Source organism: Carassius gibelio, chromosome A1, assembly GCF_023724105.1.
Source record: "Carassius gibelio isolate Cgi1373 ecotype wild population from Czech Republic chromosome A1, carGib1.2-hapl.c, whole genome shotgun sequence".
In the NCBI taxonomy this organism is placed as follows: domain Eukaryota; kingdom Metazoa; phylum Chordata; class Actinopteri; order Cypriniformes; family Cyprinidae; genus Carassius; species Carassius gibelio.
The window spans coordinates 37642533-37667135 of record NC_068371.1 but is presented as its reverse complement, the minus strand read 5'-3'; the positions used below and the strand labels follow the sequence as shown (position 1 = coordinate 37667135).

Sequence of the window (24603 nt, the reverse complement as noted above, 5' to 3'; positions counted from 1 at the left end):
TGAAAGAATGAATGAAAACACTGTATCCAGAACAAATTACTTTTACTGAAGGACTCAAAGGGCTGTTTACAAAAAGACTTTTAACAGATTGTATACCTGTGACTGTCCCATACAGGACCAGTAGCGTATTTAAGAAGGCAGGTGAGTTTTGAGATGTTCTTTTAGTTTAGGTATCGTCGGCTGCTCTTTATGACACAAGTGACAGCGCAGAGGCAGCTTCAGCAATTCATTAGTGCCTTCTTTCACCGTCACTTTCCCATCATGCTCCAGCATCGCAATGACATCTGTGGAAAGAGAAGCATGAATGTGTTCCTTTATTAATCAGGGAAATGCGGTTTCTGTAAACAGCTTGTATAGCTTATATAAATATATTATTTAAAGGAATAGTTCACTCTAAAAGCAAAATTATGTTTGGTGAAGAGAAAAGTTGCTTGTTTGTAAGAAACAAATCCATCAAGACATATCCATTTTACACCATTGTTTCAGGTCAAAATATGAGTCCATAATCCATAATAATGCTTCCTCCAGTGAAAAAGTCCACCCTGTCTCACATTGAGACCCACCCACATGTTTGTTCATCTGCTCATATTTCTCTCCTGATTCAGACGAGATGCAATATCATGGCTAGAGGAGTTGTATTTTAGCCAGAAGCAATGGTCAAAAATGAAAAGCATCTTTAATAATAGATTTTTTTCCTACAAATATGCAGCTTTTTTCCTTCACCAGACGTCAATTGATGGACTGGTGTATTGTGGATTATTGTGATATTTCTGACGGCACCCATTCACTGCATAAGATCAATTGGTGAACAAGTGATGCAATGCAATTAAATTTCTCCAAACCTGTTCTGATGAAGAAACAAACTTATCTACATCTTGGACGGCTTGAGAGTGAGTTTCAAGCAAATGTTCATTTTTCAACTATTCCTTTTATGATTTACATCCATGTGATGGAGCGAGTTACTAAAATCTGATTTAAGGATTTTTAAGATTCCGTTTAATTTAGAATAACAGGCCGTTTTCGTGTATAATGTACCTTGAGACTCCACAAAGTAGTCAGTGGTGAAGGAATTCCAGTGTTTCTTGTTCTTCAAACACGGCGAGTCAAAGTCCTGGCTGATTACATGCAGGTGGACGTGACTGAGAAGGAAAAAAACATTCGAATCACTTCATTCATGACAAGCCCCGCCCTCCCTGCTTCAGCAGCCAATCAGGACGCAGGTGTCAGTACCTCATGCTGGGGATGGCGTGATATCCCAGACGGAAGCTCAGTTTGTGAGCGTCAGGGCACTGCTGCACCATCTGGTCTCCCACACGCTGCATGTGTTTGAGCAGCTCCATGTGCTCCGAGCGCAGAGCCTTCAGACTGGAGATCGAGTCCCAGGGCAGCACCAGCCAATGGTAGCGCGCCTTTGGGTACTTGTCCTTGATGACCACAACCTGATCATCTTTGTACACCTGAGGACAAAAATTGGTAGCTATAAATATATATTTAAAAGAATAAATTCCTGTGATGACAAAGTTGAATTTTCAGCATCTTTCCTCCAGTCTTCAGTCACATGATCTTTCAGAAATCATTCTAATATGCTGATTTGCTGCTAAAGACATGTTTTATCAATATCATATCTTTTGTGGAAACCATGCAGTTTTACAAGATTCTCTGATGAATGGAAAGTTTAAAACAAAATTTTGAACTAAATATATAAAATGATTTCATCAGTATAAGATATACAGAAAAGAACAGCGTATACCTGCATCTTAGGGTCCTGCATGGATACTTTAAGCCCTTGGCTCCAATGGCCAGCCGATCCCTGGGAAACAAGAATCTTTTCAGTGTTTTAGTCTAAAGTCAGAACTCAATGTAGTAAACGAGGTCGACATTAAAAATGCTTTAATAAAGACCAGCTCAGAAACTTTAAAAATAGACAAAAATATCAGCACAATATAAACCTACTCCCTAAAAATCCTTAATTTCAAGTATAAACTATCATTTGTTACAATTGTATTGCAAATTATTGTAAATTCATGATTTATAGAGTCTGATTTATTTATCTATTTGTCTTGTATTTAGCCAGCAGAGTGAGAAAACTGTTGTCATACAAAATAATAAAACTATGATCAAGAAAAACACTTAAAAGTACTCAGGGATGGCAGTGTATCAAGTTTAACTACAGTTTGCAGATCTTTCTCACCCAGGTGGCATAAAAAAAGAAAATGCATATTTAACAAATTCTGAGCATACTTTTAAAACTTTAAGCCAAATAATAGAGATCTAGTACAGTAACTATTTGGAGAAAAACATTAGGAGATTCGAAATATAAGAAAGCGACTTACCTAAAAGTCCCTTAGCAATGAACATGTGACCCTGGTCCACAAAAGTGTAAATTTTTCAAAATACATCACCTGAAAGCTGAATAAATAATCTTTACATTGATGTATGGTTTATTAGGATCAGACAATATTTGGCAGAGATACAACTATTTGAAAATCTATTATATATAAAATATTACATATAAAACTATTGAAAGTTGTCCATATGAATTCTTAGCAATGCATATTACTAATCAAAAATGAAGTTGTGATATATTTACAGTAGGAAATTTATAAAAAATATCTTCATGGGACATGATCTTTACTTAATATCCTAATGATTTTTGCCATAAAAGAAAATTCGATAATTTTGACCCACACAATGGTTTTTTGGCTTTTGCAACAAATATACCCGAGCAACTTAAGACTGGTTTTGTGCTCCAGGGTCACATATACATATGCAAATTCCTCCTATGGTGTAAAGATCTCAATGCCAATGATGCATAAAGTATACACTGACAATCATGTGAATCTAGAGCCAAATGAGACTCACTGATTTATGTGATTCAGCTGGCGGTGTCTGTTTTGGAGGAGGTGAACCGTCTGACATTCTGTGCTGGTCTGTCCGGGGTGTTGATGATGTGTTTGCAGGGCTCCTGATCTTCTCTCCGTTCCCCTCAGAGCTCATCTGATGGGGTCTCTTTGAAGGTTTGCTCAAGTCTCCAGTAGATCTGGGGGTGGACGTGTCCTCAGTGAACTTTACTCTGTAAGGATACTGCTGATTGACAATGTAAAGTCTCTGGCCCGGCTTTATGGTCACCTGATTGTAGAGTTGGGCGACATGTGGTTTGTAGGATATTAAGACCAGTAACCTGTGCAATACAGCCTCAATTACAATGAAAGAACAGGACATACAAAGTTCACCAGATGCTGAATAACACATAAATGATGGTTAACAAGAGCGTGCTCTTCATTCTCTTGAAATGTTTTTGAATGGAATGTGTAAATAAATACTGCTTCTCATTACTGAGTGCTATGCACATAATTAATTATAATTCATCCTTGTGTTTATTTAGTGAAAACTATATAAAAATCCTGATTTGAATATTTTTAACCATATTTTTACTTTATATTTGTTTTTGTATTAAATGTTTAAATCTACTACACAACGATATCTATCTTACTGAAATGATTGTTCCTGATTTAAATAAAAAGTTCAGACCGATGATAAATATTGAGATACAGTATGTCGGATATTGTCAAAAAAGCTTTTTTAATGACATTGCACCTGATTGCCTTTGCCCACAACCACATCGTCCACACTTGTAGGATTCACACCCAGCTGTTAAAAAATAAGTGGTTCAAACATGCATTATTATATTTTATAAATCTGCTTCTTTAATATTTATTGTACTGCCTATTATTTGAATATTTTCCAAATATGTGTAATTTTCTAGAATACCTGTTTAACAGTGATAAATCCTCTGCTGCAATCAGCTCTCAACTCAACTGTGAGGAGAAAAACAATCATATTAGCTGTGGTTTCTTTAATGAAGCCTGCATCTCTCACTTGCTCAGATGGCATAAAATCTCTACCTTGTTCTCTTGAGCACTTTTTGTCTTTGATCTTGGTTTCTGGTCCTCGACCCAGAGTCACGGACTGTTGGTGATGTAGCTGAATGGGTTTATGTGAATCATCTTCACTTACCAGCAAACACACAGGCATCTCCCTGAAAACAGAAGAATATGGGCTGATTCGATCGTGAAACTAACAGACTAAATACTCTGTTAAAGTGCTCCTCTAAACTCACCGTTCATTCATCACTTACCTTGTAGGTCTAATATGTGTATATCTAGAACAGAGAGTGTTGAAGTTGAAAACAAAACACTGGGAGCTGAGCACTGCAGCACATGACGCACGCTCTTCTTCACGGACGTCGTCAACTAGTAAACAAGCGCGCGTGCTGCCATCTACCGGTGGATGACCAGAAGAACTACCTTCAGGAACACAAAAGCATCTAAACCTTTGAATGCATGCTCACTTTTTTGGTGTTCTTGTATACATTTTAAGTTTAATTTTATGTTTTGTATGAAATATTGTTATGTTTATTGGTATGTGATCTATTTTGTTTATTTATGTATTTAATGTTATTGTTTTAGTTGCTATTTTATTATTATTATTACTATTATTTATTTCTGTCTCTCTCTCTCTCTCCATCCTTGAACCCCTGGGTCTTTTTCTTATATGCATATGTTTTTTTCCCTTTTGTATTCCCTAGGGAAGTGTTTAATAAAAATAAAAAATAAAAAGTTTGTGGACATACCCCTACATAAACCAGAACCTAAAATCTAATATAATTTTATTACTTTATTATTTACTTTTATTACTTATTGTTTGATTGTTTTTTTTACTGTCACATTTTACATTCAATGCAAGACACAGGCATAGATAAGTACCCTTTTATTTTATTTTAAAGATTATACATAAACGTTCATTTTATTTACTTATTTGTTTATAAACTTGCATTGATTTACAGTGGCCTGAATGATGAATGAAATTCATTAGCTTATACACCTGTTAAATCAATGCAAAGATTTCAATCTTAGGAACATTTTTTGTATTATTGTTACGTGATTTTGGGATCAAATGTATAAAAATAAGTTATAAAGAACACAACAGTGGCTTTTAAATATAACAATGTCAAGTGAGGTGTTTTAATGAATATTATCTGTTAATATTTGGATTATAGGCCAGTTTTATTTACACAAATGTTGATTTGTTAAGGTTCCTCCAAGTTTTGTAACATTCAAAACATTTTTTTTTATTAAAGCTGTTGACAAAAACGACAGCCTCAAAACTCTCTAAATTATTTGATGATTAATGTTATAATGTCTCATGCTGATTAACCTCATTGCATTTTTGCATTATAAATATTTGCAAGCAATTAGTCTTATGTTTTATGTAACTATTTATCGCTATTATTTATGCTTATTTGTTTTCATTGCTGCTTTCCTTGTTTGTGTTTAATAATGCTAATGGTTATTACTTGGGAGAATTAATTCCGGTTATTATGAATAATACATGTAGATGATCATTAACTGCATTGGACTTTTGTATTTTCCACGGTTTTATAAAAGCAATAAACCACTGGAACTCATGCATGACAATGATTTTACAACAGATCATCAACTTCTTAAAATCACTGTTACTCGGGCGGTTTTATTGATCTATTATTTCACCATATCTGCCACATTTACACATTAAACACAAATCTTATTTCTACTAAAATCTCATGAAGGAGTAGGCTAAGTCTAATCATTCATGAACACGTACTGCTCAGAATCAGGACGGTGTCTGTGTTGTGTGAAAGGCGAAAAATGTAATAATGTGACTTTTACGCGAGTTAACTCACTCTACTGATCTGTCACTGACTTCCTTCTTCTTCAGACGGGATCACTGAGAGATCAGGTAAGAGCTGGCCAGCACCCACAACACACTTTAAATCATCCCAGCACCGGACATTTTGACATGTCCCCGTCCTGTCATGTCGCTTTGCATTATTTCCCCGAGGTTTCATCTGATGTTCTGCGTGAATTATCGGGATTTCTTTCATTATACACCGCTTGAAGGTTAGCACATGCTAGTTAGCTTCAGTTTAACACAGATTTCCCCGCAGGCTGAAATTATTAAAGGGCTTTTAGATGATAAACGCAGATTTTAGAGGCTTATAGCTGTCTTATATTTGTCTTCACACAAGTGTTTTATTTACATATATATTTTGGTGTTTTCGACTTTATGCGTTCATGTCTCGCGATAGCGCGTCAGTTTTATTAGCCGTTAGCTGAATTAGCCGTCAAAGTCATTTCACGTTTATGCGCATTCGTGTAAGCAAACTGGATTTTTTTTTATAAGACATTAAGAGGGTTTATATTGTATCTCGTGGCGTTTGAGTAAGCTTTGTTATTTCAGCGTTATTTGGACTCGTAGTTGTGTGTGAATGACTCCTACATACAGGCCTCGTTTATCTAAACAAAGTTTTAAATAGCCCGAGATGTGTTTGTGTTCATTTGTTACGGTCGTAAACACTTCTATTTAAAGAGTTTTGTTTTTATTCATGTCTGTAAATGTCATGCAGTGGGTTCAGAGAGTGACACGTAGGCGAAACGAGCCCGTTGACGTTATATCCACTGACTGATTATAACACGTTTAAGCCTTGATATGAAAGATTTGGGCTGTTTCTCAAAACCTAGCCTGCTGTGTGTAACCTATACACAGCTCATGAAATGCTGTCTAGGTGGGGAACGATAAAACTTGCGTGTGTAGGTCAACATTTCAGGTGCCCTGGCGTACAAGAGAAAGTCTTGTTGTCCATCCAGGTGTGATCAAACAGGCAGAATGTCAACTAACCTGTTTAACCCTTTGTGTTCACCCCTAGACCCCGTCAGACACTGTGAAGCCACGGGCTGTCGTGATGTCGGAGCCCAAAGCGCCCACCCCGGCCCCTGGGGACACTTATAAAGGCTGGCTCTTCAAATGGACTAATTACATAAAGGGATACCAAAGGCGCTGGTTCGTCCTCAGCAATGGCTTGCTGTCTTATTACAGGTGAGTTTGTGGCATGCTATACCTCTAGGGACAATAAATCGAATGAATGTTGTCAGTTTTTGTTTGCGTCAGAAAACAGGTCTGCTAAATGTTGATAGGAACGTCAGATGTCCTGATGAACCCTTTGTGATGTTGTCAAGTGTTCTTTGGCCTTTCACCGATATCTGATAAGGTGCAAAGCTTTAGATAATGAAATAACTTCATTTTCCTGGTACGACAAGCATCACTTTTGCTTGTAGTCATACAAACCCCTTAAACTTTTGCATAACCTTGCACATATTTTGTGCTTTATTGAGGATGCCTCAAATCATACAACTTACTTCAAACCGTTGAACTGAATGGACCAGTGTTGTTTTAGCATTATTTCTATACTTTTATATTTTTTATTAATATTTTAAATTAGCATACATTTTTATACCTTCAGTTTTCATTCTAAATTGAATGAAACTTTTAGAAATATTTTTTAATTACTTTTAGGTTTTTTTTTTGTAACTCTGGAATCTGCTTTAGTATTTTTTTTATTATTAGTTATTTTTAAATATTACTATTTAGTTAGAATTTTATTTCATTTGTATTTATTTGATTTCTAGTTAGTAACTTTAGTGCTTCAACTTAAACTAAACAAAAATTAGAAATGCTGCTTTGTCTACTAACTGAAATAAGTTAGTTTTTAGTCTGATATTTATACTTTATTGTATATTTCAGCTGATTTTCAACAAAAATGTTTTAATAGTTTTAGTTAAGGATAACCCTAGGGTGGATGGATGCTAAATGTGCGAACAAACTCAACACCTTCTGAGTTCGTCGGTCTGTAAGATGATGCCATTTTACGTAATTAGATTTGAGTCTGAGTTGATCTGGTGTTGAAGCCACATTCATCTCATTGTGCTCTGTCAATTATTAATGCTGCGTGTGAGAGCGTGTGTGTGTGTCTGTTTGCTCATGCGATCCTCACTGTTTGCTCATCAGTTTGAGGTTTGGAGGATAACACATTCTTTAAATAATCGGATGTTTAAATATACAATAAAAATAGCAAGGTCCAACGCCTCAACTGGCGACTACTGAGAGTATGTGCTTTATTTTTGACTACTTTACTCGTGTTGTAATTTTTTCTTGAATACAGAAATGAAATGTAAATGCCATTAAATAAATTCTGTGCTTGTGCCACACCAAAGCAAATAAAAATATCTGTAGTGCTTCATTTGACGGTGCCTTCTGGCACTTCGTGAATGAATACACCAACATTTAAAAGCTAGTGTCAGGGGACATTTTGTTTTAGGTTAAACAAGTTAATACTTTCACTTAGCAAGGATGCAAATTGATCAAAAGTGACAGTAAAGACATTTATAATGCTGTTCTTTTGAACTTTCTATTCATCGCAGAATCCTGAATTTATTTTTTATCACAAATTAGCATGTAAGATTGATTTCTGAAGGATCATGTAACACTGAAGACTGGATTAATGATGCTGAAAATGCAGCTTTGTCATTACAGGAAATGTTTTCTAACAGTTTTTTATATTGCAGTAATATTTCACAATATAACTGTTTCAGTATATTTTTATCAAATAAATGCAACTTATTTTAAAAATCTTTAAAAGTCTTCCTGCAACATTTGGACTCTGTGTGTGAATAAAAATAAAACAAAAACATGAAATTCTGTAAAAAAAAAAAAAATGTATTTGCATTAATTTTTTATATAGTAACTTCACATAAATCTAAAATAGAATGACTTCCATATTACTGCATAGAAAATATTTGATTTATTGTTCAACATACAGTCTGCTACATAGCAACTTTTAAATACTGAATTTAGTTTGAAACTGAGATATCAGTTGAACAGATGCTTGTCTCATAAACTCAGAAGTGCACTGCATAAACTGTTTGTTGTTATTAAATATACCCAGAAGTGCATTGCATTTGTTGTGTGATGTCATAATATATGAAATATTTGCACAAAATAACTTGGCCCTCTAGCATCTTACTCTAGCATTATGGTGTAAATAAAATGATCACATGATTGGCTGAATGAGTTTGGGTCACATGACCGTCTTAACAGGTCAACTCTGTTCAGGAGGATCACACGCTGGACTTAAGGCTTGATTTCAGCACTTCCTCTGCTCCTGCAGGCAGACCTCAGTGGTTCCTCATCACTCTCATTGTTTGTTTGAAAGGTGCATCAGCAAATGTAGGGGTTGAGGAAGAGATATCACAGTTTCACAGGTGACAGGTTCTGGACTGTTTTTCTCTGTTAAATCAGCTTGTGCCATGTCCAAACACAGCCCGTCCAAACTGGTTTGCCTCATGTTTTCCTTTCCTGATTATGAAGAATCCTGGAACTGGTGATTCATCAGTGTTGGCAAATTACGGTTACAGATGGAAACTTTATATTTTATAAATTTGGTACTGTTTACATATGAGCTGCTCACTTTTTCACAGCTCATGTTTATAAAGTACAACAGTGTTATTTTACTATTATTTATACAGCATACTATTATAGAATTTAGTAATTCTTTGAATTAGCTTTATTTTTTATCATTTTAGGTTTTAAAGGCATAGTTCACCCAAAAATGAAAATGCAGTAATTAATATCTCACCCTCATGTAATTCATCTAAGACTTAGGAACACAAATTAAAATATTTTTGATGAAATCCGAGAGCTTTCTGACATTTAGGTTGAACCACTAATGTCACACGGACTATTTTATCAGTGTCCTTACTGCCTTTCTGGGCCATAAATTGTTTAAGTTGATTTGCTGTCTATTCAAGGTTAGAAAGCTCTCGGATTTCATCAAAAATATCTTAATTTGTGTTCTGAAGATGAACAAAGGTCTTACAGGTTTGAAACAACATGAGGTTGAGTAATTAATTACAGAATTTGCATTTTTGGGTGAACTATCCCTTTACTTTTAATTTTAGTACATTTTGTGCTTTAGTCACTTTTAGTTTTTTTCTTTAGCTTTATTTTTATTTTAGTTTGAGTATATTTAGTACTCCTCTTTATGAATTGAGTTTATTGAATAGTTGGCAATAAACCTTTAATGTATTTGCAGTCAAAGTCTTACAGTCTTACATTTGATTTATCCGTTTTGGAGCTGGTTGGTTTGATTCATGCTGCTATTCAGAATTGTTTATTTGGGTAAATATTTTTCAGAATATCTACTAAGATCATGAACTTGAGGATCGTTTTCATTCTGATAACAGATACTGTGATAGCAGCAGTAACTCGCCGTATCATTTGACACATGAATGCTCAAGAGTGAAAGAAACTCTACCTGAAGGCATTTCTCGAATGCTTGCCTTTCAGTGCTAATTCATGAATATTGCATCAGATGCTGAAAAACAGCTGTCAGGGGGCTTTTGTTTCAGATTTGAATAGTTTAAAGAGAGCCTAATGAATGCTGCTCTAGCCTCACAGAACCAGACTTTGACTATCATTATGAAGTCTGAAACACATTGCGTTTTATTCTGGCCACCAGTTAAGTGAAGAAGGGTCTGTCTGAACGTCATGTAAACTTAGAAACCCTGTTTGAATCTAAAGTAGGATATAAATATAAGTGTTTTATCTTAAACACATCATCTAATCTTCATTCCTTTTGCTCTTCCAGGACCCAGGCGGAGATGGGTCACACATGCCGGGGCACCATAAACCTGGCCACAGCCAACATCGCCGTGGAGGACTCCTGCAATTTCGTCATCTCTAATGGTGGCACGCAGACGTATCACCTGAAGGCCAGCTCGGAGGTGGAGCGGCAGCGGTGGATCACAGCACTGGAGCTGGCCAAAGCCAAAGCTGTCCGCATGCAGCCTGAATCAGGTCAGTTGGATAGGAATGGGAAACCACATTTTCAAGAATAGCACACAGATACACACTTTGAGGTTTCGGTTTCACAGTTTTCGTTCCTCTTTTTTTCTGAAGATGAGTCTGGGGATGACTCCACTCCTCCTGCATCAGGTCAGGGTGCAGGCTCACGCAACTCAGAGGTGCAGTCCACCCTCCGGACGCTGAGCAGCAAGGTGGAGGATCTCAGCACCTGCAACGACCTCATCGCCAAACACGGCTCTGCTCTCCAACGGTCAGTCCACCTTTCTCCAACAGACTGGACACACTCATCACATTTACAACCTTTGCTTGAAATGTATTTATTATTATTTCATTCATATAGCAATATATTTTTACATTATTTTAGTATTTATATTTATTTACAAATTATGAAATTATTAAATATCTTGATTTAGCTTTTAATAATTTTGCTTTTAATAAGTTTTAGTAATTTATGTACTTAAACTTATTTTATTTCAGTTATGTGCCAAGGCAAAATTTCTTCTTTAAATATTATTTTATTTATATTTTAAGATGTTATTAATATTTTATTTATATATTTTCAGTTTTATTTTTAGCTTAAGTTTTAGTAATTTATTCCTTCAACCTCTGCTTATTTTATTTCAGTAATTTGCCGAGGCAAAATTTTTTTTTCACGTTTCTGTCTGTTTATCAGTATATCTATATAAACACTAGTCACATTTAAATCTAGACTCAAAACTCATCTGTTTAGTTGTGCATTTATTGAATGAGCACTGTGCAATGTCCGAACTGATTGCACTATATTTTTACTGTTTTTTTTTTTTTATTTTATTTTAAAATCATTTTCTAACTGTTTTTATTTTCATTTTAAAGTAAATGTTTTAATCATTTTAAAAGTTTTAAAATAGCTTGTTTTAATTTTGTTATTATTTTTCTTCATGATTATTTTACTTTTTTTTTATGTAAAGCACTTTGCATTACCATTGTGTACGAAATGTGCTATATAAATAAACTTGCCTTGCCTATATGCACACACTCTCTCTCTCTCTCTCTCTCCATTTCATAGTTTTGATGATTTTACTGTTATTTTGAATAAAAAACCCTTGATTTTCCACTCAGATTCGGCTCATATAAAGTCTCTGTATGACATCCAATTTGTTGTATATTATGCTTTCTTTCAGGTCCTTGTCTGAGCTGGAGGGAGTTCGGCTGGGAGGAGAGACGAGTGAAAAGTTTCGACAGGTGACGGAGCGAGCCACTCTCTTCCGCATCACCTCCAATGCCATGATCAACGTAAGACCACCGAGCAAAACATCTGCTTTAGGGAAAAACTGCCTCATTCACTTGTGGCTGTTTGTTTAGCACATAGAAACCACAGTTAAACGTATTCTAAACGATGCTCTAACGATCTGATACCCAGGCCTGCCAGGACTTCCTGACGTTGGCTCAGACTCACAGTAAGCGCTGGCAGAAAGCCCTGCAGTCCGAGAGAGAGCAGAGAGTGCGACTGGAGGAGACACTGGAGCAGCTCGCCAAACAACACAACCATCTGGAGAGAGCCTTCAGAGGAGCCACCGTACTGCCTTCATCCCAGAGCAACCCTTCCATAGATAGCAAAGGTACTGTACAACTCAAACCAAAAGCCTGAGTGCCACAAAATTATATGTAGACTAAGATTCCTAATATGGCGTCTTCACTAGTTGCACACAACAATGAAGTGACAACTAGTGATGTCTGATTCATTAGTGAATGACTTTTATAAGCAATTCTTTTGAATGAGTCTTTCAAAACTGATTCAGAAATCAGTTTTTAATCACAGCGATTTTTCATTAAACAAAGAAGTGCAGCACGACATAATAATAAGCAGCAATATGTACCTAAATATGGGGTTGGATGTTTTGAGTCTCTTATGTTCTCCAGGGCTGCATTTATCTGATCACAAATACAATAATAACAGTAATATTGTGAAATATTTTTACTGTTTTCTATTTGAGTATATTGTAAAATGTATTTTATTCCTGTGATGCACAGTTGTGCTGCTTTGTATTTTGGTGGGAACTTTTTGTAATGCATTATTTTAGGGTTCTTTGATGAATAACACTAATATTAATAATTTATTTGAAATAGAAATCTTTTGTAACAGTATACATCTTTATTGACACGTTTTATAAATTTAATGCATGCTTAATAAAATTATTAATTTCTTTTGAATAGTATCATTTTGATGCAATAAGGTGTATTTCACAACATTTTAATAAGTAAATTGTTTAAAAAAAAAAATTATTATGCAGATGAGTCATTAATTCAGGTTTTTGAATTGATTGAAATTTACAGTTTGAATTCAAGATACTCCTTTTCTATTCTTTAATAAACATATTGGCTACTTAAAAAAATTGCAATGAAACCTTTGCAATATTTAAAGTATTCCTTACTTTTTTAAATTCTCAGCCAAATCCTTGTGAATATTGATCATTCTAACTCATTTCTATATTTAAAAACAGCTGCTATACATTTGGATGTGACATACTGACGTCCTGTTTGTTTTATTCTCTGTCCTGTAGGCCCAGTTCCAGTAAAGGGTGATGCCAGTGACGAGGATGACGAGAATGAGTTCTTCGACGCATGCGAGGACGTTCAAGAGTTCATCACTGTACCAGCAGACCCCAAATATCACAGGTCTGTATTTACTGCCGTGCTCTTGTCGTTTACTCTCATCCCTCGCTGTCCCTTAACTCTCCTCTCATATGAGTGTTACTGGACCTAAGTGTGTGTGTCCTCTGTCTTCCCTTCCCCTTCCTTCTCTCTCTCACTCTCTGGCTCTCTCATACGCTCTTTCCATTTCTCTCAGGAGATCCGGCAGCAATGTCAGCGGAATCAGTAGCGAGCTGGGAATGGACGATGGGACGACGTCGGTAAGGCACTTTGATGTTAGTGTATATGCACACTGACAGAATAATAATGATTTTTAATGTTTTTGAAAAAAAATCTCTTAAGCTCACCAAGGTTCATCAGTTTGACCAGAAATACAGTAATAGCAGTAATGTTTTGAAATGTTTTTTTTTTTTGTATTTCTTGAGCAGCAAGTAAGCATATCAGAATGATTTCTGAAGGATCATGTGACACTGAAGACTGGAAAAATTCAGCTTTGTCCTTACAGGAATAAATTAAATTTTAAAATGAATTCATGTAGAAAGCAGTTATTTTAAATTGTAAAAATATTTCAGATTATTGCTGTTTTTACTATATTATTAATCTACTAAATGCAGCCTTGTTGAGCAGAAGAGACGAGAGAAAAAAAAACATTAAACATTTTTATTATTCCAGACTTTTGACCACCGTTTCAAATTCGACTCCATGTGATGTCTATATATCAAAAAATCCATATTGATGACTAAAGTTCATGTTTTTTTATTCTTTCACAGCTAGACGAGCAATCTCTGGCATCCAATCCCGAATCTCCACAGTCCCAGGAACTAGTGCCTGTGAGAAAGAGGCGGAGCCGAATCCCAGATAAACCAAATTACTCTCTCAATCTGTGGAGCATCATGAAGAACTGTATCGGAAAAGAGCTCTCCAAAATCCCAATGCCTGTACGTTCATCCATGTCTTTACGAGAATCCCAAACAGCCCAGATTCATCGCATTTGCTTTGAACACATGCTTTCTTTTCACAGGTAAACTTCAACGAGCCCCTGTCCATGCTGCAGCGTCTCTCCGAGGATCTGGAGTACTACGAGCTGCTGGACCGGGGCGCCAAGTGCCAGAACTCTCTGGAGCAGATGTGCTACGTGGCAGCTTTCACCGTGTCCTCTTACTCTACTACAGTTCACCGCACGGGCAAACCCTTCAACCCTCTGCTGGGCGAGACATTCGAGCTGGACCGCGTGCAGGAGAGCGGCTACAGGTCCCTCTGTGAGCAGGTGAGCCTTTGTTTATCCTGAGAGAGAGGAAGAGCTGAACTGAAGCCAATTGTGTTTGATATCAATGTGGTCTTCAGGTAAGCCATCACCCTCCGGCTGCAGCCCATCACGCGATCTCCGAGCGAGGCTGGACCCTGAGACAGGAGATCGCCCTGGCCAGCAAGTTCAGGGGAAAATATCTATCCATCATGCCCCTGGGTAACTATTTATCTTATTTTGAGCCTTACCACAATGTTCAAGTTTTAAAATGACATGCAGCTTTCATTTAACAGTGATTTTTTTTTTTAAACAAACGTATTATAAAACTGGTAGTCTAATGCAACAAATCTGGTAGAAACAATGTTGAGGGAAATAAAAAAAAATTTGGACACATAATAACATTAACTATGAACATGTTCATCTAACATTTGACATTGAACTGTGTGCCAGTGCTGTCCTTAAAATAAGTATCACATGATTTGATATTTAATTTAATGCAACAACATTCAGACATTTTTGATTGAGACTTAAATATCCAGTACTTTTTTGATATGACAATTTAAATGCAACTAGACAGGGTTGCCTAAACTAGGTTTTGTGAATCGATGATAAAAAATAAACTGAATTTGAAAATAAAAACATTAAAAATAAATACCTTTAAAATATTTATGTATTAAATACAAATAAATATTTTATTTATTTTCATGATGTCATGTGACTATTAACCAACATCAGAGAACTGTAAACGTGTTGTTAAATTATTAAATTAATCTCAGGGGGTGTTTCAAGTTAATATTTTAAGTTTTGGCTGACCAAAAAAAGTAATCGCTGCATTATTATATTAGTATATTTTGTTTATGTGAAAAACAATATTTGAATGTCTTATGCTTACATGTATGTCTTTTTTTTAAGCAAGCGTTTTCAAGCTCATTTTGAATTGCTTGTTTCTCCAGGTTCTATTCATTGTATTTTTGAGAAGAGTACCAATCACTACACCTGGAAGAAAGTCACAACCACAGTGCACAATATCATCGTCGGGAAACTCTGGATAGATCAGGTCAGAACACTTATTTAGACATGTATTTTCATATCTCAGTGTGTCTGTCACCAAATGAACTGATGGACTTCTCAGTGTCTAATGGTGCAGTCATTTCTCTAAATATTGTGTATGAAATGTGCTGACTTCATTAAAGCAATTTTTGGTACATTTCACTTTCTTATGAACATGCTTACATCATTTAAATGATAATCTTGCACAGTATATACACAAATTGACACCTAGTTTTTAGTGCATTAAATATTTCCCCAAAATCAGTAGCGTTACTGGTGGTTTTACAAGTTACATTTGCATTAAACAAATGTAGCCCTTAAATTGCAATACCTATAGTGTGACATTTCATTTACTTCATAAGTGATAACTGTGTGTCTCTCTCTCTGGATCCAGTCAGGAGAAATAGACGTTGTGAACCACAAAACAGGTGACCGCTGTCATCTCAAATTCGCACCGTACAGCTACTTCTCCAGAGACGTGGCCAGAAAGGTGAGTCAGCAGCCGTTCCACTTCTTTCTCCCAGAATGCAGTCAGTTTTTTCCCCTTTCATCAATCACCCTTTGCTGCTTTTCAGGTTCTTTTTGCCTGTTCTGGAATTTATGTCTGTTTTCACTTCCTTCTTGTGCAATGGCTCTCTCTAGGTCACGGGGGTGGTGACGGATAAAGATGGGAAAGCGCACTATGTTCTGTCTGGGACGTGGGACGAGAAGATGGAATACTCTCGTGTGATGCAGAGCAGCAGAGGGGGAGAGAACGGCGCTGAAGGACGACAGAAAACCGTCTATCAGACGCTCAAAGCCAAAGAACTGTGGAGGAAGACTCCGCTGCCGTAAGATATTCCCTGACGTTCACAATTAAAGGAATATTTCTCAATTTAAGCTCAATCGACAGCATTTGTCTTTACATTTCTTTCAGTGTTACAGTGAAGCAGACACAATGAAAGTGAATTGGGCCAATATGTAAACATTAAAATACTCACCGTTTCAAACACGCAGCCATAAGAAGTGAACATGATTTTAGAAAAAAATTAAATAAATTCTGTTATAAGTTGCATCCAATTTTAAACATTTGTTGCATTGTCAAATTATCAACATGAACCCTAAACGACTGTAAAAAAAAAAAAAAAAAAAAAATTTGATTTAAACAGCTTTAAAGCTAAAATAAAGCACAAGTTGCATCTTTTTTTTGTAATTTCCCCAACCTGAAAAGTATGATCCATGTGAATTGTGAAAATCTGAGAGAAAAAAAAATGCTGTTTTCAAACAATCTGACTTCTGACTTCACAATATTCTGAAATATTTCTCAAATTTGTAAAAAAAAAAAAAAAAAAAGTTTGAGGTCTCCTTTCTGTTTCATGCCAGAATAAAAGTTCTGTGATTTCACTTTTGGACGCAAAGAAATCAAGACAGACATAAATATTATAATAATTTTACTGTTGTTCTGTAAATGAATTATTATTATTATTTTTAAATATTACTTCTTTATTTTACAGTACAATAGTATTGCATTAGTTACATATCTTTAGTTTTTTTAATAATAAAGATATTTTGAGAATTGATGATAGAAATATAATAATAATAATACGTTGTTGTTATTATTGTATACTCAAATTTGTTTTACAAAATGATCAGCATTAGAATCCTCCAAAAATTGGTCCCACACATTACCACTGTAACCTTGAAACAAAGGATTTTTTTTTGTGGTTATTATAACACTATGCTACAAATGCTGTCAGTTTAACTTGTATTAAACTCATTAAATATTAATTTAATAAATGTATATTTCATTTAATTTATCTCTCTATAATTTCCTGCCATTTCTCTCTCTGTGCTTTGTAGGGAAGGCGCAGAAAACATGTACTACTTCTCGACCCTGGCGTTGACATTGAACGAGCCGGAGGAGGGCGTTGCTCCCACGGATAGCAGGAGGCGGCCGGACCAGCGTCTGATGGAGCAGGGCCGCTGGGAGGAGGCCAACGCTGAGAAACAAAGACTGGAGGAGAAGCAGCGCACCGTCCGCCGAGAGAGGGAACGAGAGGCCAACCGCACCGCCAGCCCTTCAGAGGAGGGTAAGGAGCCAGCGGACGGGGGTAAAGTCACCTTCTATTTATCATTCTACTCGTCTCTCCTCCTCTCTTCTGCCTTCTCGGCGTCTCTCGTTCACTCCTGTGTGTCTGTCTCTGTCTTTCCCTCAAGCTCTCATTGAGGACTCCATATCTGATTCGCCTCTAAAAAGCAAGTACTCCTGTTCTACTTCCTTTTTCTTGTCTCTTTTTAATTGTCGTTGTCGTCTTTTTCTCCCATCTCACACAAACACATATGAAATCACTGTAATAGTGCTTGTTTGCATGACGTTAAAGGAATAGTTCTCCTAAAAGGAAACATCTTGTCATTTTGTTCCAAATCCACATGGCTTTCTTTCATCCGTGGAGCTTTTTCGTGGAATTAACCAAAGGGACTAAAACAGTTGCACTCCAAATAGTGTTATTTAAATGTCATTGATATACTATTGTAGTATTTTTTAATTATATTTTTATAGGTCTGGTTTTTAAGTTTTTTTTTATTTACATATTTTAGTTTACGTTTTAAATAATTTTGTTGTGTTTGTTAGTTTTATTCGTTTTTTTTTTAAATATATCTGTTTAGATTTTATTTTATTTTTATTGTACTTTTTTATTTTTAGTTTTAATACATTTGGAACTTTCACTACACTAAATGATTTTTTTTTTTTTTTGTATTTTATTTTATTTCAGTTAACATCTTATTTCAAATAATGCATTTTTTTTTTGAGTTTAGGTTAACACTGGCTCTAAAATGACTTTAGTTTTGCAATTCTATGGTGCTATTTTTCTTAGAAAATTTACATTTTATGTTCCACGTATTAAAAAAAAAAAGTGTCATGTTGAAGTTTGGACTGACAGAAAGGTGAGTAAATGACAGGATTTGTATCTTCAGGTGAACTGTCCCTTTAATATCCAGGAGCACTTTCCCCGCCTTCATTATGCCATTCACTCATTGTACTCTTTCTTTTTTTGTTTTTGTCTTAATTTGCATCCCCCTTTTTAATTTTTGGCTGCTCGTCTCTCACCTGATCAGCCGAAGAAGTGGAGATTGCCAGTGAGCCATCTGAGACCACTTACAAAAGCAAGTACCATCCCATCCCTCTCTCCTAATCAATCTGTTCCTCACATTTATCATCCAATCATCTTCATTTTCTATCTGTCTGTCCCTCCATCAGCTGACACAGATGAAACTTCCTCCGATCTTTCGCTATCAAGCAAGTAGCAGAATCAACACTCAAGTGTTGTTTAGTTGTTTTAGGCCGTTTTCACACTTAGTTTGATTTAGTCTCAAACCAAGTTTAATTTCACCTCAACAGATTTCTTTTCTGATTGGATTTTGCTCCATTCACATAATCAAAATTGATGCATCAACGATACAGTTTTATATATTTTTTGGAATGCATTGCTTTCAAACCAATTATTAATCGTAATACTACTTATGAACCCTATCCTAGATCATGTTTTTAGGCAATTCAGGTGTTAAAACGCTGTTAAATAGAAACAAGCGAATAATTAGACTTAGTTCATTCTTGCATCATGCATCATTAAAATGTAAGCATTTTAAATCACATGCATGTGCATGTATTTCACTTCCACTAGTGGTCAGTGTGAATGCATAAATTATGACTGTATATAAGACAGTATCATAAAGCATAACTAACAGTCAGTGTTGAAGTCCATTACATGTGAATCTTTCATTTCTTCTGTTCACTCCTCCCATGCATGCTAACATCTCTCTCAATCCTCTTCTCTTTCCTACATCCCTCCGTCTTCATCTCTGTGCTTCTGCAGCTGAAACACTGCACGGCTCACACCCACCTGCATACTCAAGCAAGTACTACACACATGCTCACTTCACACACAGGCGCGTACAAAAACAGTTTGTAATGAAGTGGAATTATGTAACTGTGGGATCAAAGTTGTTAGAGCTACATTTTTACAATGTAAGGAGATCATGGTATACATTAAACAACATAACAGCACAAGATCCACAATTAATGTTAATGAATTCATAATGTACTTGTACACTGATTATCACAGACAATTATGATACACTTCCACACACATGCATAATGTTATAAATCACGCACACATTATAAATTGGCAGTCGTGGGATCAAACATTGCATTGTGCATTTGTGAGCCCCTCACTGGAAAAGACCCTCACTGTCTCGTTATCTGTTCTGTGTCACTCTAGTGGAGGGTCCTTATGGAGCTCAAGCCAAAAGCAAGTAACATTCACCCAAAACCTTCCAGCACCTCCATCTCTCAGCTTATAGGGTTAGGTGGTATGATCAAGCAGAAAATCACTGTTTAACACTTTAACTGACGTGTCATGCCACTCACATTCAGTGTGAAACAGTAGATTGTTTCCAATATATGCACCAATGAAATGTACTTTAGCTCATTTAATAAGTAAAAAAAAAAAAAAAAAAAGTGCATAACTAAATTTTGTTATAAATTATAAACATTAATGTTATGCTCTCATGTAATTATTCTCATATCATTTTTAGGTTACACTTTATTTTACAGTGTAATTATATTACATGATGTACTTACTGTATGGTTTGGATTTGCATGCAACTATGCTTAATTTTATTGTTATTATAGTACTTACATGTAATGTGTAACGAGGTCACCGTAAAAAGTTACCAATATTTAATACAGTATACTTTTTTTTTTTTTTTTGGATGCCCATTTGCTTTCACACTAATTGTAAACCATTCTAGAATCCAAATAAACCCTATCCTAAACTATTTAGGTAATTATTTGTAAAATAGGTTATATGCAGTATATATACACACACACACACACACCATAGTCAAATGTGCTGAAGTTTGTTTCATTTGTAAAGGATTTTGTGCAGAACATGTAATATATAGGTTCATTCTCCAGCAAAAAATAACTGCATTCTTTTATATCCTTCTATTGCAATATAGTGTGATATAAAATGTTGGTCATGCCACCTACCTCTAAATGTTACCAATGTATTTTTCCTCCTTTTGTTCATTATTTTTTCTCCTGAGTTGACCATGTGCTTCTCTTAGCTCGTGTTGATCTGCCTGTTGTGTAAATGTAGAGAGTGAGGTGTGTTGAATCAGAGATTGTAGGAGATTTGTGTTTAGTTAAGATTGAACAGTTTTGTCAGCATTTGTCTTGTAAGCTCCAGGCTGTATTTTAAATAGTTTCTAGCAGAAAAGACTGAAGCTTCTATTGAGTTACTTCAAACTCCTGTACCTGCTGTTCTTTAATTAAGTGACCGTTTGTATGCTTTTGTATGTTCGTGTTTGTTTTGTGCGATCAGGTGGTCATCAGGACAACTACACGCCGATGTGGTTTGAGCGGCTCGTCGACCCGATGACCGGAGAGACCACGCACATCTACAAAGGAGGATACTGGGAGGCCAAGGAGCAGGGCAGCTGGGACTCCTGCCCAGATATCTTCTGATCCCAATCACGCACATGCCCCGCCGTGCCCTCACTGTCCCGTTTCCCAGAAAAACAAAAAAATGAAAGCTCAATCAGCTGCCCCCATCTCTTTTCCCGTATCGTAGTATATTGAGATACGCGTTCTCTCTTTCACCAGCCGCGCTCTACTCAGTGGACACTAAGGAACACCGAAGTGGTTCGGGAACGTTCTCCCGCCACCATCCACTGTGTGTCTATCCGTTTTCCTCGTGTTCACAGGATTATTAAAACATAGGGTTCGTGGTTCAGTAAATGCTAGAGTTAGGAAAACATATCCTTCCGAATCCCTTTCCCGCTCACTCATCTTCCTCAAGCTGTGGACGGCACATCCTTAAACATCCGGGAAATACGAAGGCCTGTCTGTTTGCGTGTGTGTGTGTGTGTGAGTGAGTTCAGAGAAGTGCTGTATTGCTCTTTTCATTGAGCGTGTTTGTGTGAGAGATGTAGTTTGAGAGCTCACCTTAGTTTGAGGATTTTAAAGGAATGGTTTGCACAAATATGAAAGATCTGTCAGTGATTACTTACCACCTTATTTTTTTATGTGTGATGCTATATTCCAGGTCTTCCGTATCTATATGCTAGTTTTGTGCAGGAAATTTTACACAACACTTGTTTTAACTGGAACAGCAATTACGAGAGACGAGAACCAGTGATGTCTTAGTCAATAACTTGATGAGATGTCCGATCTTCAATGAAGGGGAAGATTATCACTGAATAACAATGTAAAGTTCAGTCTTTTCTTCACACTGAGCCATTGTATTACTTAAAATATAATGTACAAGTCAAGTCGTATGCATCATTTTATGGTGCTCTTAAGTCATTATTTTGGTCCATTTTGGAGCTTGACAGGCTGTAAACTGTTCTATAGAAGAGAAGAAAAATCATGAAAGTAGTCTATGTGATTTGTTATGTTAAATAATTTCTGAATCTATACAGTAGATTTGTGCATGAAATTCTCCACTTTAAACTGGTATGACAATTATGACACAAGAATCGTTGGGGTTTTGTTGAGCCAATGTCAACTTAAGTGAAATAAGTCTTTTTGGAGCTTCACAGCCTATGAATTGTTCTACAGAAAAAAGAAAACGCCATCAAAGTAGTTTCTGTGAGTTGTGCCGATATATTACAAGTCATCTGATTTTATATGATAGTTTTGTGCAAGGTATTCTTCCTGCGTTTTATAATTGGCATGCCAATTATAAAATGCAAGAACCAATAGCATTCTGGCCATCAAGCCGCACAATTTTTGAAACGCTTCACAAATGAGTTGTCACAGCTTTGGCAGATGCAGAGATTGTCAGTGAATAACAAAGTCAATTTCAGTCTTTTTATATTACTTGACATACAACACAAGTCATATGCTTACTTTTATGGTGATTTTAAGTCATTTATTTTGGACCTTTTTTTACCAACAATGTGGGTTTGAATGACCCAAAGGCGAGTAAACGGTGACATCATTTTCATTTTTGCATGAACTATTCCTTTCAATCCCATCTTATCTGTACAGTTCTCTCAATCATTCTGCTTCTAATGAGGAAAAATGTAAGCATCATTCAGATATTCTTATTAACACTTGCTAAAATCACTTAAAAGACTAATGTATTGTCCAGAGCGTGTTTATAACCTCCAGAACAGCATATCTGTTGATGCTCACGAGCGAGTGTGCTGCTTTAAGCAAGAGAGCCAGATAAAAGCATCCGTGTAGCCAGAGGAAGATGCTTCATTGCTTGAGTTTAGCTTCAGTGTTTGAAACTGACAAGTCGCTGTGACGTGTAGTGTACGTGACACCAAAGGATCTACCCGTTTGTTGATGTTCCCCTGGACAGTGTCCACAAACTGAAGAGCTTGAGTGTGTGTGTGTGAGTATGATTGTGTATGTGAGGTCAAGGGAGTATCAAACCAGTGTGTGTGATCATGAGTGACGTATTTGGGGTTTGTTGTATTTCAAAGTGAAACGAAAAAAGTAAAATCACATTTTATTTTCAAGTGTACTTAAACACATGTGTGGGGAAAAAACAATAAGAATACAGCAATGCAAAAACATTGACTATTTGTGTATATATATATCAAATAATGAAGTAGAATATTCTTACTATTAATACCAATCCTTCTTATGCTGACACTGACAGCTAGAGTTATAATTATGATGGTAATTTTGATGTAGTTTGAGGGTTCAGCACAATTATTTAGATTTTTATCTTTTTTGTCTGTTTGATATGGGAAGCCACGACACATTCTTGTTTGCTCGTTGTCCTTGAGTGGATTCAAACTAATGGAAATTTTATATATATGTATGTATATCTATCCCATCATCCTCCTGTTCCGTTAAAACAGCAGTTTTAATGTGAGTGCACAGTTCTACTGCTGTTTGTTATAACTGCAGAATCTCTTTTCTTGGTTTGCAGTCTTTTATTTGTACAACTGTTGAACTTGTTCTTTCTTCTTCATTTGATTTCTTTGACTGTCATTCTTTAAGTTGGTTGGCGTTCTTCTTTTTGTTTTGTCCTGTTGGTGTTGTCCCTCTCTTGGTCTCGGATCATTGTGTTACAGCACAGAATTGCTCTTGACTGTGGTCATGGTGCAGATGATAGTGTAATAAAAGCTGGTTTGAAAAGGAAATTATCAAACAAACAACAGTCTGTCTTTATGAATCTTTACCTTTTGCATGTTTTGCATATTTTGGAAGTGACAGTTCTCAGAGATTATCACTGAAATGCAGTTGATAAACAGTAAGTTTCAGTTTGTGCTCTAAAGCAGCACCACCCTTTTTCCCGGAAAACTTTTTTTTTCTGTTCCAAAATCAGTTATGGAATTAGAGAAATGTGCACCCTGTGGGACTATATATATACATATATAGATATATATTTGTAGTATGGAAAAGTATTGAAATGCATTGGTCAAAGTGTTTTCAAATTTTAACTGTGAAGCTCCTAAAATACATATTTAATATATTCATATTCATAATGTCTGAGCAACTTGTCAATGAAATGTGCCATGGTAAAACACTTAAATTGGTGCATATTTTTCTCCTTTTCTTTCTTATAATCTAGAAATGTATACTTATATTTAACTGATTTCTTCGTGTAAATGTTTTAAGTCCTAAAAACTACTATTGGAATTTTTTTTTGCACACTAGTGTTATTTTACAGTCTTTGATATTGTATTTAATTATATTTTGTATTAGGTTTAATACTTTTTGTCTTTTTCCAACTTAATTTTATCTATTTAGGAACAAGTTTAAACACATTGCACATTTGTTCTTACATTAGTTTTTCCATTTTCATTTATTAATTTGGCTGTCTTTTATACCTTTTTTATTAGTTTACAAGTCCGTTTTAGTCATTTTAGTACAACAAACAAAACAAAAATGTTGCCTTGGTACTTTATATTTCATTTAAATAATAATG

The 24603-nt window shown here is 35.7% G+C and overlaps 2 protein-coding genes across 16 annotated transcripts; one reads left to right on the top strand and one right to left on the bottom strand.

Annotated features, from left to right (window-relative positions):
• Window positions 1–25: 25 nt before the first annotated feature.
• On the bottom strand, window positions 26–4303 carry aptx (aprataxin). Of its 2 annotated transcripts, XM_052607199.1 has the most exons (9): window positions 4139–4303; window positions 3906–4039; window positions 3772–3818; window positions 3598–3651; window positions 2863–3129; window positions 1751–1810; window positions 1231–1457; window positions 1036–1139; window positions 26–284 (listed from the first exon to the last, which is right to left on the bottom strand). In XM_052607199.1, exons 2-9 carry the CDS (start codon window positions 4033–4035, stop codon window positions 130–132), a joined length of 1044 nt encoding a protein of 347 aa, XP_052463159.1. In that variant the 5' UTR covers window positions 4036–4039; window positions 4139–4303; the 3' UTR covers window positions 26–129. The 2 variants fall into 2 exon arrangements, with proteins under 2 accessions (XP_052463159.1, XP_052463160.1); XM_052607200.1 differs by lacking the exon at window positions 4139–4303 and having other exon boundaries at window positions 2863–3181; window positions 3906–4008.
• Window positions 4304–5616: 1313 nt separating this feature from the next.
• osbp (oxysterol binding protein) lies at window positions 5617–23830 on the top strand. 14 transcript variants are annotated; one of them, XM_052607158.1, is made up of 21 exons: window positions 5617–5778; window positions 6746–6915; window positions 10523–10731; window positions 10834–10990; window positions 11901–12012; window positions 12140–12338; window positions 13281–13395; window positions 13568–13631; window positions 14142–14309; window positions 14393–14638; window positions 14716–14836; window positions 15571–15674; window positions 16062–16157; window positions 16310–16497; window positions 17507–17757; window positions 17864–17902; window positions 18764–18811; window positions 18906–18944; window positions 19522–19560; window positions 19927–19956; window positions 21034–23830. In XM_052607158.1, exons 2-21 carry the CDS (start codon window positions 6782–6784, stop codon window positions 21174–21176), a joined length of 2502 nt encoding a protein of 833 aa, XP_052463118.1. In that variant the 5' UTR covers window positions 5617–5778; window positions 6746–6781; the 3' UTR covers window positions 21177–23830. The 14 variants fall into 14 exon arrangements, with proteins under 14 accessions (XP_052463118.1, XP_052463122.1, XP_052463137.1 ...); XM_052607146.1 differs by lacking the exon at window positions 5617–5778 and adding an exon at window positions 6168–6194; XM_052607162.1 differs by lacking the exon at window positions 17864–17902 and having other exon boundaries at window positions 5618–5778.
• Window positions 23831–24603: the final 773 nt, after the last annotated feature.